This window comes from Sapajus apella, unplaced genomic scaffold (genome assembly GCF_009761245.1).
Source record: "Sapajus apella isolate SASKATOON/1434 unplaced genomic scaffold, GSC_monkey_1.0 scaffold10, whole genome shotgun sequence".
Classification (NCBI taxonomy): Eukaryota; Metazoa; Chordata; class Mammalia; order Primates; family Cebidae; genus Sapajus; species Sapajus apella.
In genome coordinates, this window is record NW_022436950.1 from 8,765,743 (window position 1) to 8,782,051 (window position 16,309).

General features: G+C 44.0%; 1 protein-coding gene across 3 annotated transcripts in view; it reads right to left on the reverse strand.

The window, feature by feature from the left end:
- ARMC9 (armadillo repeat containing 9) overlaps positions 1-16,309 on the reverse strand; it is a 179,129-nt gene that overhangs the window by 82,815 nt on the left and 80,005 nt on the right. For all 3 annotated transcript variants that reach the window (XM_032277939.1, XM_032277937.1, XM_032277938.1), the window contains 3 exons: positions 15,021-15,160; positions 13,073-13,149; positions 9,398-9,472 (listed from right to left, as the gene is read on the reverse strand). In XM_032277939.1, coding sequence (XP_032133830.1) covers positions 9,398-9,472; positions 13,073-13,149; positions 15,021-15,160 — 292 coding nt within the window. The remainder of the gene's footprint in view (positions 1-9,397; positions 9,473-13,072; positions 13,150-15,020; positions 15,161-16,309) is intronic.

The window sequence follows — 16,309 nt, forward strand, 5'->3', positions numbered from 1 at the left end:
TCCAGAAGTACTGTCAGAAAAATGGAGCTCTGACATGTGAGCCTTTATCAAACTGTGCCTGAAGATTTTCCTGGACTTTTCTGTTACATGAACCAATTAAGTTCCCTTTTTATATAGGATAGTTAGGAATTAATAGCTCTAACTGAATCAAAGAAACGCCAAGTGCAGCTTTGAACATGCTGGGTTCTTATTGTTCATGCTGAGTTCTTATCATACAAAGAAGGGTATTACCTTCTAGAAAAGTCAAATCAGTATTGTAACTGTAATTAGCTCCCCCATAAATTTAATGTGTGACCTCACTCAAATCACTCATCTTCATCTAGCTAGTGTGTTTCTTCAACTATAAAAATGAGAATCACAATTTGAGTTGACTTGAAATTTTTAAAAGACAAAGTATAGAATTGGGTGTTGGTATGTTGATATCATGTTTGTCCAGATGCACTAAACTGTCCCATGTATGGCCTGTGCTTTTCACTGTTTGTAAATTACACCTGAAGAAATAGCCTCTAGCAAAATGGCTGGCACAGAGCAGATGCTTGATAAATGGTCAAGATTGTGCTTGCTGTGTCCAGCAGGGGCTCGTGGCTCAGGAGACAGATCTGTTAGTAGAAGTAAAGGCAAGAAAAAAGGTTCCCCAGTGACAGCAGTGAGTGAAGAGCAGAGGATTAGGATACAACCTTAGAGAGCACTAACACTGAGCTGGGAGGCAGAAATGGGTAAGCTCACAGAGGAGGCGGTGACAATCTGGAAGGGAGGAAGAACTCTGGAATGGTACTCGTGAGTTGAGGGACCAGTGTGCCCAGGGTCCTGTGGGACCAGTTGGACACCTGGCCAGGCCTGTCTTACCAGAGAGACAGTTACTAATCAATGACTGCCTTGGCCCTGCACTGCTGGGAGAGCTGAATCTTCTATCTCTCACAAATGTGTCGCTCCCCTCCTCTCCATCCCCCACCCAATGTAAGGGCCACAAGGAGAAAGTTACCAAGCAAAAGCAGTGCGATATGCCCCTTTTTCAAAATTTTATTTTATTTATTTATTTTTTGAGATGGAGTCTCACTCAATCATCCAGCCTGGAGAACAGTGGCATGATCTCGGATCACGGCAACCTCCACCTCCCAGGTTCAAGTGATTGTCCCACCGTCTTAGCCTCCTGGTAGCTGGGACTACAGGCATGTGCCACCAAGTCTGGCTAATTTTTGTATTTTTAGTAGAGACAGGGTCTCCCCATGTTAGCCACGCTGGTCTCAAACTCCTGACCTCAGATGATCTACCCGCCTTGGCTTCCCAAAGTGCTGGGGTTACAGGTGTGAGGCATCATGCCTGGCGATAAGCCTCTTAACTGGCAAAGACCTACTGGCTGTCTTAGGAATGTCAATGTCTGAACATTTTTACCAGTGGAGTGAGACCAATCATTCACTCAGGTTCTCTTCTATCTTTTCTTCCCAGATGTTGCTTCTGCAAGATTATTTGCTCAATATTTAATTTTTTTTAATTTTTTTTGAGACAGGATCTCACTTGGTTGCCCAGGCTGAAGTGTAGTGGTGTGAGGACAACTCATAGCCTCAACCTCCCTGGCTCAAGCGATCCTCCCACCTCAGCTTCTGGAGTAGCTGGAACTATAGGTGTGCACCACCATGCCTGGCTAATTTTTTTTTAAATTTCTGGTAAGACAGGGATTGGCGAGGCTGGTCTCAAAACTCCTGCCCTCAAGTGATCCTCCTGCCTTGGCTTCTCAAAGTGCTGGGATTATAGGCATGAGCCACCATGTCCAGCCAGATGTTTTTATTCTCATTTACTCTCTTTCACATATCTCTAGCTTAGTTATTACTTGGGGGAAAAACAGTCCAGCTTCTCTGTAATGAGGAATTGAAGCTTTCTTTTTTGTTTTTGAGACTGTCTCACTCTGTTGCCCAGGCTGGGGTACAGTGCCACAATCTCAGCTCACTGCAACCTCCACCTCCCAGGATCAAGTAATTCTCATGCTTCAGCCTCCCCAGTAGCTGGGATTACAGGTGTATTACCACCATACCTGGCTAATTTTTGTATTTTTAGTAGAGAAGGGGTTTCCACCATGTTGGCTGTTCTGGTCTTGAACTCCTGATCTCAAGTGGTCCACATGCTTCAGCCTCCCAAAGTGCTGGGATTACAGGTGTGAGTCACACACCCGGCCAAAATATCATGTATTTTTAAAAAATCACATACATTAGGTGATATTTAAGTTATAGAAAGAAGTTATAAAAATCACATTTTATCCTGAAAGTAACTTGTCATTTCAGATAATTCAGGTCAAGTAACAATGCCCAGGTAGACAGAAGGATAATAAAAGGTACTAGTGAATCAGCCAGATGCATAAAAATGGGAACACAGGGCCGGGTGCAGTGGCTCATGCCTGTAATCCCAGCACTTTGGGAGGCCGAGGTCAGGAGCTTAAGACCATCCTGGCTAATACAGTGAAACCCTGTCTCTACTAAAAATATAAAACATTAGCCGGGCATGGTAGCACACACCTATAGTCCTAGCTACTCGGGAGGCTGAGGCAGGAGAATTGCTTGAAGTTGGGAGGTGGAGGCTGCAGTGAGCCAAGATCATGGCACTGCACTCCAGCCTGGTGACAGGGGGAGACTCAGTCTCAAAACAAAAGGAGAGGGGAACACAAGCAGTGTGCAAAAAGTTAGTTAAGGAACTCCTGCCAGCTAGCTATGATTGCAGACCATCATAAAGATCATCATACAGAAGGCTGTATTTGTATGCATAGGGTTTAAGAACAGAAAACAATTTGTTATGTGCAGACGTCTGACTAAGTGAAAGTCCCAACTCTGGAGTGACGCCACAGCACAGGTTTGGAGGGCTTGGGAGGCAAGCCAAGGTGTGCAGCCCCTCACCGGCCGTGCGGCCCCAGGCAGAGGATTTCATTTTTAAGCGCTGATTTTGTCAGCAGCAAAATGGGCACAACTGCAGTCACTCGTTCAAGGGACCTTTGAGGGACTAAATAAGAGAAAGCATCTCTCCCAGAGCCTCAGAACATGCACTGACACTACACAGAACAACTAACTTCAAACTCACTTCTACCTTTACTCAACAACGGAACTCGTGCATTCTATAATTCCAGCTTCACGGTCTAATCCTCTATCATTAAAGGTCTTCAGGGAAATTTCCCCCTGAGAAATTCAAATATCTATTTCAGGTAGATATAAATATTTTCCTCCAGTTATGAAAGTGATACAAGTTCTCTATAGAAAATCTTGCAAACAACTTAAAAGAAAGAATAAAAATTACTCATGGGCCCCCACCCAGAGATAATTGAGAAGATTTTGAGGTGTTTCCTTCCTTTTATGTGCATTGTTTCTATGTAACTCAGAACATACTGATAATATGTTCTTAACTTTATGATCATTTTCATGTTCAATAAAAACCTATAAACCACATTTCCATAGCTACAATAATAATGGCCGCTAACATCTCTGAACGCTTACTGTGTGCAAGGCAATGCTCTAAATATATTATGAGCTCCTTGATGCTCACAATCCTATGAGTTTGGTACTGCAATAATCCTCATTTTACAGATGGAAAAACGATCACACACAGAGCTTCAGTCCTTACTAGTCCACACAACTAGGAAGTAACAGAACATGATTCAAATCCTGCCTCAGGCTCAGGAGTTCCCACTCTCAGGCACTTCACCTTCCAGCCTCTGTACTTAGTCACTCCCCGATCTTAGGTCTTGTCATTGTTTTCTGCCTTCTGCTATGATCAGTAAGGCTGGAATGAACATTCTGATACATACATCTTTGCTCATATCTTGTGTGGAGCTTCAGAAGTAGAATTATGAGGCCAAGAATATGAAAAATTTCTACACTAGTGTTGAAAAGTCCATACTTAGGCCAGCCGTGGTGGTTCACACCTATAATCTCAGCGTTTTGGGTGGCTGAGGCAGGAGAATTGCTTGAGCCCAGGAGTTTGAGACCAGCCTGATGATATAGTAAGACCCCGTCTCTACCAATAAAAAAAAAGGGGGGTGAGGCTGGGCTTGGTAGCTCACACCTGTAATGCCAGCACTTTGGGAGGCCAAGGCAGGTGTATCACAAGGTCAGGAGATCAAGACCATCCTGGCCAACACTGTGAAACCCTGTCTACTAAAAAAATACAAAAATTAGCTGGTTGTGATGGCATATGCCTGTAGTCTCAGCTACTCAGGAGGCTGAGGCAGGAGATTCACTTGAACCTGGGAGGTGAAGGTTGCAGTGAGCTGAGATCATGCCACTGCACTCCAACCTGGGCAACAGAGCAAGACTCTGTCTCAAAAAAAAAAAAAAGGGGGGAGGGGGAAAAAAAACAAGAAAGGTCCAATACCAATGCCTAGTGGGCATCACAGAACATGCCACTAGGCTGACCACTTGTAATGGACAACTGTGGCTGAATGCCTTTTAACCACGTTCTCTACACTGTTAATTTCCCAGTGCAACAGAATTGCAAGCCTCCCTTGCAGCTAGGATGCTAGCACACCGTCTAGATTCTGCCAAGCAAATGCACCCACGTGAAACTTTGACTCAGAAGTGGGCAACGTGGAGGATCAGGCACGTGGGGAATACACATGATTCTGCTGCAGGGGGAGCAGCAGTGCCCAGCCCTCTGGGGAGAGCGGGGGCAGTTTCTGGCATCATGGTCTGTGCTGTGAGCCCCAGGGTCACTGGAGCAGAGCAGTCCCATGGAGTGCTTGGGCATTCCTCTGGGCTTCTAAGCCCAGATCCCTGGCTCTCCCAGATTTTGGGAGCCTTTATAACCCACAGAGCCTCTGGTCTGCTCCAGCCAGATGTTTGTTGGGACAGAATGTTTGTTGGGGTGCCCAGGGCAGAGAGCCCCAAGGCTGACTATGACTCCAGCCCAGTTGCGGGAGGCCTGTGGGGTGGGTATTAGGGCAGCTCCACTTATCTGATCTCTTCTGTAGCCCCAGGCCTTGGCAGGCTCTTAAAGTTCAAATGGGCCCCAGGGGGCTCATTTATTTTGTTCTCTTTTTTCCCTTTAGGGTATTCTTGTAAGACTACTATAATAGCATTTGGTACTAATGTAATTTTTATGTAAATTGTGTCATTTTCCATAAGCACATACATTCTTATAATGAGATATTCTGCTTTTATCCCTCATTATAAGGTAAAATAAAAATTTCCAGAGTGCTTCATACCACTTTTCCTAATTATCATCTTCAATAACTATGAATATTTTGAGCAAAAGAATCATAATTTCATTAGCAATTCCTGTATTACTAGATATTTATGTTGCTTCCAGCTTTCACTCTTTTAAAGATGTTGAAATGATCATTGTCATGCATAGAACTCTTTTTCTGTGCATCAGCAACCAGAAGAAAATGAATGAGTGCAAAAGATGGATATTTTAGTGGCTTTTCATATAACTGCCAAGCTGCCTTCCAGAAGGACTGTGCTGACACACATACAAATACCAGTAGGGCTGAGGACATCAGCTCTGCCTCCACTTCCCTAGCATCGTGCATGGGCAGATGCCAAGGTGGAGAGATTGTGGGAAATGTTTTCCTTGTCTTATTTCCTTTATTATTCACCATTTCCAGCCTCCCCTGCAGCTAGGGTGCAGGCACACAACCTAGACTCTGCCAAGCAAATACACCCATGTAAGACCTATGTGCAAAGAGAATATAATGGCTTTATCACTCTAAAAACTTCCTCAAAGATAAACGTGAAAGGAGGGAAATTTCAGGGTTTCAGAAAAATCTTACTGTGGCCATGACCATCCCTTAGAGTTAACTCTTACAAATAGTTAAGTAGGCAACCACCATGGTGATGTGTTTAAAAGCTTCCTCTTAGGCTAAAAGGGGTTCCTCCCTGGCTTATATCTCTTTAATCTCTGTTAAATGCCAGAGGGAAGCTTATTCTACATTTTTTTTTTTTTCCTGAGACTGAGTCTCACTCTGTTGCTCAGGTTGGAGTGCAGTGGCATGATCTCCGCCCACTGCAACCTCTGCCTCTCAGGTTCAAGCGATTCTCCTGCCTCATCCTCCTGAGTAGCTGGGATTACAGGTGCCCACCACCAGGCCTGACTAATTTTTGTATTTTTAGTAGAGACAGGGTTTCACCATGTTGCCCAGGCTGGTCTCAAACTCCTGACCTCAGGTGATCTGCCCACCTCAGCCTCTCAAAGTACTGGGATTACAGGCATGAGCCACCGTGCCCCACCATCTACCTATATCTTTATGTAAGTGATCCACATTTCCTTTTCAAAGTCAAAATCTCACAGCTTATCTAGAAACCCATGTCAGAAGCCATAAAGCAGATATTTGACCAAAACCACCATAACATTTTTGTTTTTTTGAGACGGAGACTTGCTCTTGTTGCCCAGGCTGGAGTGCAATGGTGCAATCTCAGCTCACTGCAACCTCCGCCTGTCAGGTTCAAGTGATTCTCCTGCCTCAGCCTCCTGAGAAGCTGGGACTGCAGGCACGTGTCACCACACCTGGCTAATTTTTGTATTTTTAGTACAGACAGAGTTTCACCATGTTGGCCAGGCTGGTCTCAAACTCCTGACCTCGTGATCTGCCTACCTCGGCTTCCCAAAGTGCTGGGATTATAGGTGTGAGCCAACATGCCTGGCCAACCACCAGAATCTAAAAACACAAACCAAAACTGAGAAAATATTTGTAATATTTTTCAATAGAATGATAGCCCCTCATCTCCCTTGAGCTTTCTTCTTTGACCCACAGTTACCTAGGAGTGTGTGGTGGGCAGCCCAAGGGGCCCCAGTGATTTTACCTCCTGCTAGTCACACCCTTGTGCAATCCTCTCCACATTGTACCAGGTTGGGTCTGTGTAACCAAGGGAATAAATGCAATGGTATCTCAATTCCGAGAGTAGGTTTTCTAAAGGACACTGGGGCCTCTGTCTTGCTTACTCTCTCTCTCAAATCATTCACTCTAGGTGAAGCCAACTGCCATGTCAAGAGAAGCTTTATGGAGAGGCCCATTTGGGAAGAAAATGAGGTCCCAGCCAACAGCCAGAAGGAAATGGAGGCCTCCTGCTGATAGCCATGTGAGTGAGCTTGGTAGCAGAGGCTAAGTCTCAATTATAAACCGAGCAACTGTTAGTTAGGACTACTCTGCTTTCCACTCTTGAATGTTTGTCCCAAAGAAACAGTCATTGGTATCTTGGTGATTGGGATATGTTCTGCAAAATGTGTCATGAGGCGATGTCATTATTGTATAAATATCATAGATAAGTGACAAACCTAGATGGTGTAGCCTACTACAACACCTAGGCTATATGGCATGGCCAGTAAGATCCTAGGGTACAAGCCTGTTCAGCACGTGACTGTGTTGAATACTGTGGGCAACTGTAACACAATGTTAAGTATTTGTGTATCTAAGCATATCTAAACATAGGTAAGGTACAATAAAAATAGGGTATTATAGTCTTATTGGACCACTATCATATACGCAGTCTTGTTGATCAAAATGTTGTCACGTGGTACATGATTGTAATTTAAAAATTCAAGGGCCAGCCTCAGCAGGTCATGCATGTAACCCCTGCACTTTAGGAGGCCAAGGTGGGAGGATCAATTGAGCCTAGTATGAGACCAGCCTGGGCCAACACAGCAAGACCCTGTCTCTTAAAAAAAAATTAGCTAGGTGTGGTGGCACACACCTACAGTACCAGCTACTAGATGCGGCAGGAGGATGGCTTGAGCCTGGGAGATGGAGGCTGCAGTTGAGCTATGATCAGGCCACTGCACTCTAGCCTGGTAAAAGAACAAGACCTGTCTCAAAAACAAAAACAAAAATCAGCTGGGCACAGTGGCTCACGCCTGTAATCCCAGCACTTCGGGAGGCTAAGGCAGGCAGATCACTTGAGTTCAGGAGCTCAAGACTAGCCTGGCCAACATGGTGACAACCCATCTCTACTAAAAATACAAAAATCAGCTAGGTATGGTGGTGTGCACCTGTAGTCCTAGCTACTCAGAAGCCTGAGGCAGGAGAATTGCTTGAACCCAGGAGGCAGAGGTTGCAGTGAGTTTAGACTGTGCCACTGTACTCCATCCTGGGTGGCAGATCGAGACTCTGTCTCAAAAACAAAACCAGAAAACTTGCTTAAGCCACTAAGCTTTGGGGTGAATTGTTATGCCGTAATAGATAACTGATACCAGTGTGCTGTTTATTTTCCCAACATTTAGGGGTTTCCTAGATACCTTACTGTTACGTTTGTATTTCTCACCAAATTTCTTCATTTAACCAATATTTTTCTGCCCCATTTGCTCACATTCCTCTCCTTTTGGAACTCCTATTGGGTAACTGTCAGACCTCCTGACGCTGTCACATAGGTCTCAGGAGCTCTGTCCCTCTCTTCCATCTTTTTTCTCCCTGCTCTGGGATCTCTAAGGGCAGTCCTGCTGTCATAACCTACAACTGTGACTATTCCTTACGGGGTCCCTGCCCTTGGCTGCCACTCCCCCGCCCTCTCCATTCCTTTGCCCTGGTGTCTTTCCTCCATGCTGCATTTCACTCGGATTCGATGTTACCTCCATTCTTTTAAGCCTACATGTTTTCTTCTCTTCTTTGCCTTGGTTGACAATCCCTTTCTTTCACCTAAATGACCATAATGCAGAATATAAGCAAATTTATTTTCCCCTGTTCTGTGGTGAAATTTAAAAGCAGCAGGCAATTAAGGTCCATTGTTTAGTGTGATCACACAGAATGGTTCTTAAATAAGTTTCGCCTCTGGTGTAACTGCTGGCGTAATTTTAAATGATCAATGAGAAGACTTAGCAATTCTTCTAAGTAAGCAAAACCAATTAGAGGAATGTTTTGTTGGTGTCAATGAGAATTTTGCCTGTGTTTTGAGGATGGAAATATATTTAACTTTTTCACCACAGCATTTAATACACTGTTAACCTGGTTTCACATGGTATAAGGAAAAACGATAAAACTCTAGCTGTTCTGCAGATTAGATCTAGAAACATCTGTCCTTTGAAAATAAGATACTAACTGCCTGAGGGTTTTTTTTACTTCACATACAAGCATTAACATAAACATATTAAATACTGAGTTTACTACTTTCCAACCAAACCAAGACCTAGAGAGTTTGATAATCTTTTCTATTTGGTTGCCATCAGAATGTCTATAACTTTGCATACGTCAGCCTGCTGGGAACTAACACTTGAATTTTTAACCACTTAGGAGTTAGGAATCCCCTTGAGAATCTGAGAAAAGCTACAGACTCTGTCCCTAGGAAATGGCAAATATACATTTTGCATACAATTTCAGCAAGTTTGTAAAGGATCTGAGTCCTTCCATGGAGCCCAATCGAGGAGGTCTTGCTCTAAGAGCTCTGAACTCTGGCACTGAAGGAAGCTCACATGTTTCTCAGGCACGCTTTCTTACCATTGCTCTTGCTTCCTCACGAATGATTGGAACAGAAAGGATGCTGTACAGAGCTCCATTCACATACGGCTGGATCTTTAAGTGGAGGAAAACAGACAGTTATTTGCAAGTTTTCAAATACTGCACAAATCTCTAACAAACACCACACTGCAGAACAATCTGGCAAATGGGGAGAGTGGGCGTTCCTATCCTTGCAGCTCTCTGGCACTCCAGGATGCACGTTTCCATGTGACAGACATCTCTATCCCCATGCCTGAGTGACCGCTACCACTGAGTCTAAAACCAGATTCATGACTCCTCCCAAAGCTCACTCCTGCTGCATTTCATTGCTTAATTAGTTACTTTTAACCTCCTGATCACTCAGGCTAGAAACTTTGGAGTCATCTTTGATTTTTTTTGGTTCTGTCTCCAATGCTCCGTCTTCAAGGCTCTTTGATAGGAACCCTTCTTTTTAATATGCACTGCTACTGTCTTTGTTCAGACATCATTGTCCATGACCTAGGCTATATCAAATCTCCAAAACAGTCTTTCTACCCTCAATATTTACCCTTTAATTTAACTATCGGATCACTACGAACATTCTACAGTGTGGGGTAAATCATCCCTCTCTCCATCTTGGAAACCTTCCACAGAGCCCAGTTGGAAAGGCGGACTCCTTATGTGGCACACAGGATCTTCAAGGGGTGGCCTCTATCTCATGCCCTCTGCTTCTCCTTCCCTGCCACCACAACGTGTCCACACTACTTAAGGGATGCCCCCACCAGGCTGTTCCACGTTTCAGCCAGGTTCTTGCCAGGAATGGTCTTCGCACATAAAATGAACCTTGAAAATTCAGCCCACACACGGCGCTCACTTCCGCTTCTTGTACATCCCTCCACTACAGCACTGGAGGCAGTATCCTTTTAAATTCACACTATGTCCCCACCATTCTGAGCTTTTTGTGGACAGGACCCACGCTTTACTTGCATGCACAGGACATGAAGCATGGCAGGTGCTGATAAGCAAAGTCCCTTTTCAGCGGGCTGTACGCTATGCCCACCATGGCAATGGAAGAGGGCTCCTTTCCCATTGCCCTCCCTCAGCACTGGACTTCATTAGCACTTTCCATGCTTGCCAAGCTGATGGGTAAAAGGCATCCTACAGTTGTTTTTCTTTTCAGTTCCCTGATACCAGCACGACTGAACATCTTTTCATGCTTCTGGGCCAGCACCATTTTGTGAACTGTCCAGTCATGCCCTTTACCCCTTTTTCCTATTGGATTGCTTGACTTTTACTTATGAATTTATGCTAGTTCTTCAACTATTAGGAATATTAAATTTTGGTCACATGTGATGCAACTTTTCCTCAGGGTTTCATTCATTTTTTGACTTTGATTATAGCATCTTTTCCAAACAAGAAATGTAATATTCATATAGTCAATTATGTGCATCTTTTTCTTTATTTTCGTTTTGTCTTTCAAGATCATGACTACTACAGGATATATGAATATTGCATTTATTTGTGTAGCAAACACATTTCTTGGCTCTAAAATATATATATATATACCTAAAAAAAATATATTTTAGAGCCAAACTATATATGTATTTATATATTTTAGATATAAATATTTTATATTTATATTTTAAAACTACGTATATATGTATATATATCTAAAAATATATATATGTATATATATCTATCTAAAATATATTTATTTACGTAGTTTTTCTAGCTCATTTTCTTTTTATATTTTTCTTTTTTTTTTTTTTGGTGACAGAGCCTTGATCTGTCACCCATGCTGGAGTGCAATGGCATGATCTCAGCTCACTACAACCTCTGTCTCCCGGGTTCAAGTGGTTTTCATGCCTCAGCCTCCTAGTAGCTGGGATTACAGGGACATGCCACCATGCCTGGCGAATTTTTGTTTTTTCAGTAGAGATGGAGTTTCCACACGTTGGCCAGGCTGGTCTCGAACCCCTAGCCTCAAGTGATCCTCCCACCTCCGCCTCCCAAAATTGCTGGGATTATAGGCATAAGCCACCGCGCCTGGCTTGTCCAGCTTATTTTCAAAGCCAGTGCACTGGTAACAGTTAATGACATGATTCGAGTCCTTTGGTCTATTCAGTTTTCAGAGCAGACATATTGGTTCCAGTACTTGAAACTAACCTTTATTATGAGATGGAAGAATATGTTTCCCACTGGTTTCACCTGCCTGAGCTGAATAAAGTGAGGAACAGAGTTCATTCAGGCCTAGAAGTAGTTAAGAGCTTACTAGTTTTAAAATACAATATGAATGTCACAAACTGCAAAAGCCACCAAACATCCACTTGCTAAAGAAGTCACCCCAATCAGTGGATAGAACTAGTATAAAATGTGAATGGAATGACCAGAATGGGAGCTGTCTGCTTGCAATGGGAACGAACAGGCTGAGCATGGTGGCTCACACCTGTAATCCCAGCACTTTGAGAGGCCGAGGAGGGTGAATCATAAGGTTAGCGGTCTGAGACCAGCCTGGGCAAAATGATGAAACCCTGTCTCTACTAAAGATACAAAAAATTAGCTGGGTATGGTGGTGTGTGCCTATAATTGCAGCTACTCGGCAGGCTGAGGCAGGAGAATTGCTTGAACTTGGGAGGCGGCAGAGGTTGCAGTGAACTGAGATCGCGCCACTGCACTCCAGCCAGGCAACAGAGTGAGACTCTGTCTCAAAAAAAAGAAATGGGAACACAGACATGTGGAAATCAAGTGGTACTCAATTGTGTCCTGCTCAGATATACCTCTGGGACTCAGCTGTCTAAAGTGGTCAGATTTTTGTTGAAGCCTTGTCATGGTTTCTGCAATGGCATTTGTAGAAGGCAAGTGACAGAATAATCATATTTATTTGTTTCTGTTAAATTGTTTACTCATTCCTCTACTTTATTTAAAAAGATCCTGAGGCCCATAAATTAAAAATGTAGAAAATCACACCTGGTATTACAGGGACACTGGTGAGAGCAAACGCTAGTACAGCCCATTCTGGAGGACAACTTGGCCGCACTCAGTGACCTGACACTGACGTATGCCGGCAGCCAGCAGTGATGAGTGTCTAGCATCCGTGGAAGCTCTGGCACAGGCTCCCATGAGGCAGGTGCAGCCACGTCCACTGAGGACTGCTGTGGCAACAGACTAGAAGGCACTCAGAGTATACAGGCAGGTAAGTAAAATGGCAGGGGTGCAAACAAGGAGCTAGTTTGCAGTAGTGACACTTAATGTACCAGACGTTATGTAAAGCAACATAGATTCTGGACCTAACAAGCCAAGGTAAAAGCCATAAACAGAATGAGGCCTACAGGACAATCAATTCCTGCAAATTCAACACACATGTATGGAGCCTCCATCCATAACCATGGAGATACATTAAACACCCCAAGAGGGTGGATTGTAGGGGAGCAACACCGGAGGGGCCAGGCACAGGCCAGTGGCCAGTGGGCCACACAGATATGGACGGAAAGAACAACATCCTGCTTCTGACACCCAAAATTCTAAAAATTATAAAGGATTTCCAGTTGCTTCTGAAAATCCCTGGAGGAGGCAGAACATGTACATTTTTCAAATACAGCAACTGTCCTGGGCCAGCTGTGTGCCTGTGGGGTCACAGGCATTGGGTCCCCAGTGCAGCCTCCCCTAAGCCCAGTGCCAGCAGCACTGAATGTGTACCTCGTGGTTTTCATGGCCAAGAAGATCCGAAAGGACTTTGAGAACGAGGCCTGACACCTTGGCACACATGTTCTTCCCTATGGGAAACAAACCAAAGCTAAACATGACATGTCTAAACCCAGAAGCACAATTTTAGGTCAGATAGACTTGGGGACAAATCTTGGCTCCTCTGCCCATAAGCCGTATGACCTCGGGTGAGTCACAAAACCAATCTGGGCCTCAATTTCCTCCTCTTTACCACAGGAATTATTATTCATACGTACTTCAAAGGATGATGCAAAATTAAGTAAACTAATGTATTGTAAAGGACTCAGTGTATCACAGAACCTTGGTGCTCAGTAAACCACCCCAAGTGGTGGCTATTACCCCAGTCAGAGCACAGAGCAATTCATTACAGTGAAAGCATAATACATTATAGAGCAATGTTCTCCCTCCCACACACTATACGGCCATTACAAAAGACCATACGGGCATTTTAGTAGTTCCAAACATCATCATAAAAATCGCTGCAAATATGGTGACGATGATGATGTAAAGCTAATTCTAATCTGATGAATGTATTAGAAGACTTCTGGCTGGGTGCAGTGGTTCACATCTGCAATCCCAGCACTTTGGGAGCGTGAGGTGGGCAGATCACTTGAAGTCAGGAGTTCAAGACCAGCCTGGCCAACATGGTGAAACCCCCTCTCTACTAAAAATACAAAAATTAGCCAGGTGTGGTGGTGGGCACCTGTAGTTGCAGCTACTCAGGAGACCAAGGCAGAAGAATTGCTTGAACCTGGGAGGCAGAGGATGCAGTGAGCCAAGATCACACCACTGCACTCCAGCCTACGAGAAAAAAAGTGATGTCACCAAAAAAAAAAAAAAAAAAAAAAAAACCTAGGACTTTTTACACATGCTGTTTTTTAAAATGACTGAAATAATAGTCATTTACTCAGTCAACAACAAACAGTTACATGGTTCAGTCTACAAGATGGAGGTGAAGATGCTTCCAACAAGTACTCCTGAGCCAGCTATTTATCCAGAGAGCCTTTTTCTCCAAACACCGGCTGCCCAGGCGGGCAGGGGAAAGCCACAGCCTGGACTTGGTACTTCTTCTAAAGAAGCTTCTTTGATCCCAGGTAACAATTTAAATGAGACATTACCTGCGGAAAGCTAAAATCACTACCTTTAGTGATCAAGCGTATAAATGACTTGTGCCCACAGAGAAATCTCTACCTCCAGGGCTGGGGCAGGGAAAAGCATGTGATTCAGGGAGGAAGCGGGGTTTAGTGTCACTACTATTGCAGCCAACTTAATCCTATAGGATCCTGGGAACATACTTCTTTGTCTTCAGAAAAGGGGATAACATTCTTTTTTTTTTTTTTTTGGGAATAGAGTCTCGCTCTGTTGCCCAGGCTGGAGTGTAGCAGCATGATCTTGGCTCACTGCAACCTCTGCCTCCCGGGTTCAAGCACTTCTCCTGCTTCAGTCTACTGGGTAGCTGGGATTACAGGCGCCTGCCACCATGCTTGGCTAATTTTTTGTATTTTGGTAGAGACGGGGTTTCACTGTGTTGCCCAGGCTGGTCTCAAACTCCTGACCTCATGATCCGCCTGCCTCGGCCTCCCAAAGTGCTGAGATTATAGATGTGAGCCACCGCACCCAGCCAGGTGTCATATTCTTAACTTCCTACCTTTAAATGATGCAATAAAGAAAAATGTAAATGCACTTAGTCTCCTCTTAATGTGGGCACTATGTATATACAAAACATTTTTTCCAGGGCGAAAAGGGATTTTGGCTTCAGGGATTCAACAGCTTGATACCTGGTTGGAAATGCTTTCCACTCTTCTTTCAGTTTTCTATGAGACTAAAAGCAAACCATATCAGGCTCACTGGAAACCTAGCTTCGAGGGTCAAGATCTCTTCCCCTTTCTGCACCAGAATGAGGGTTGGGGGGCTGTGAGACCTGCGCTGCGGAGACAGAGGTTCATGAGCAAAGCCACCGAGTACTCCAGCATGTAGTCAGACAGGCAGTCTGGGTCCTTCAGAACATCAACCAGCCAGAAGATAAGGCCATCTTGAATCATTGCTGTCTGCAGCGGGCGCCTGGGAAGAAACAGCCTAAGGTAAACAAAAATTGCCAAGAAACTTTTCATATAAGAGGAAATAGTAGGCTGGGCACAGTGGCTCTCCCAGCAATTTGGAAGGCAGAGGTGGGCGGATTACCTGAGGTCAGGACTTTGAGACCAGCCTAGACAACATGGTGAAACCCCGTCTCTACTAAAAATACAAAAATTAGCTGGGTGTGGTGGCGGGTGCCTGTAATCCCAGCTATTTAGGAAGCTGAGGTATGAGAATCATTTGAACCCAGGAGACAGAGGCTGCAGTGAACCCGGACTGCATCACTGCATTCCAGCCTGGGCGATGGAGCAAGACTCCATCTCAAAAAAAAAAAAAAAGAGCGAGAGTAAACAGTAATGTGAATGCATATCAAAAATGACAAACTTATAGGAGACACAGAGTCTGAGGGATGTTTTTGTTAAACCCATACAATTGAAACAACAAAAATTCTTTATTATTTAAGGAATATTTATTAAGGGTTTAAATAAAGATAGGGCGGCAAGGAGGCCTCCTACTTTGAAAGTTTCCTCTTCAATATTTAAAATTAGCACAGCATTACTTCAAATATCTAATAAATATTTATTAGTAGCTTTTGGTTTACTTAACCCAGGAAACAGGACCATAGAAATACTTCTTTGACAAACAGACTCTTACCTAAACTCTCCATAATCCAGCTCTAGACACTCTGAACTGTATGAAAATAGAGAAAAAAGGAGGAGCAAAAGCCTAACTTAACATCATTCTGATTCAGATTTCTATAGAGTAAGGGTAGTTTAATGACCTGGTTAATGCAAATTATAAGGAACGATTTTCCACCTGAAATCCAGGTGTAGACTCTTACAAAATCCAATCCCTCATCAAAATGTGTGATGGTGATGTCATCACGTTAGCCTTAAGAATTACTGAGGCTGCCGGACATGGTGGCTCACGCCTGTAATCCCAGCACTTTGGGAGGCCGAGGTGGGTGGATCACAAGGTCAAGAGATCGAGACCATCTTGGCCAACATGGTGAAACCCCGTCTCTACTAAAAATATAAAAATTAGCTGGGCATGGTGGCATGCGCCTGTAGTCCCAGCTACTTGGGAGGCTGAGGCAGGAGAATTGCTTGAGCCTGGGAGACGGAGATTGCAGTG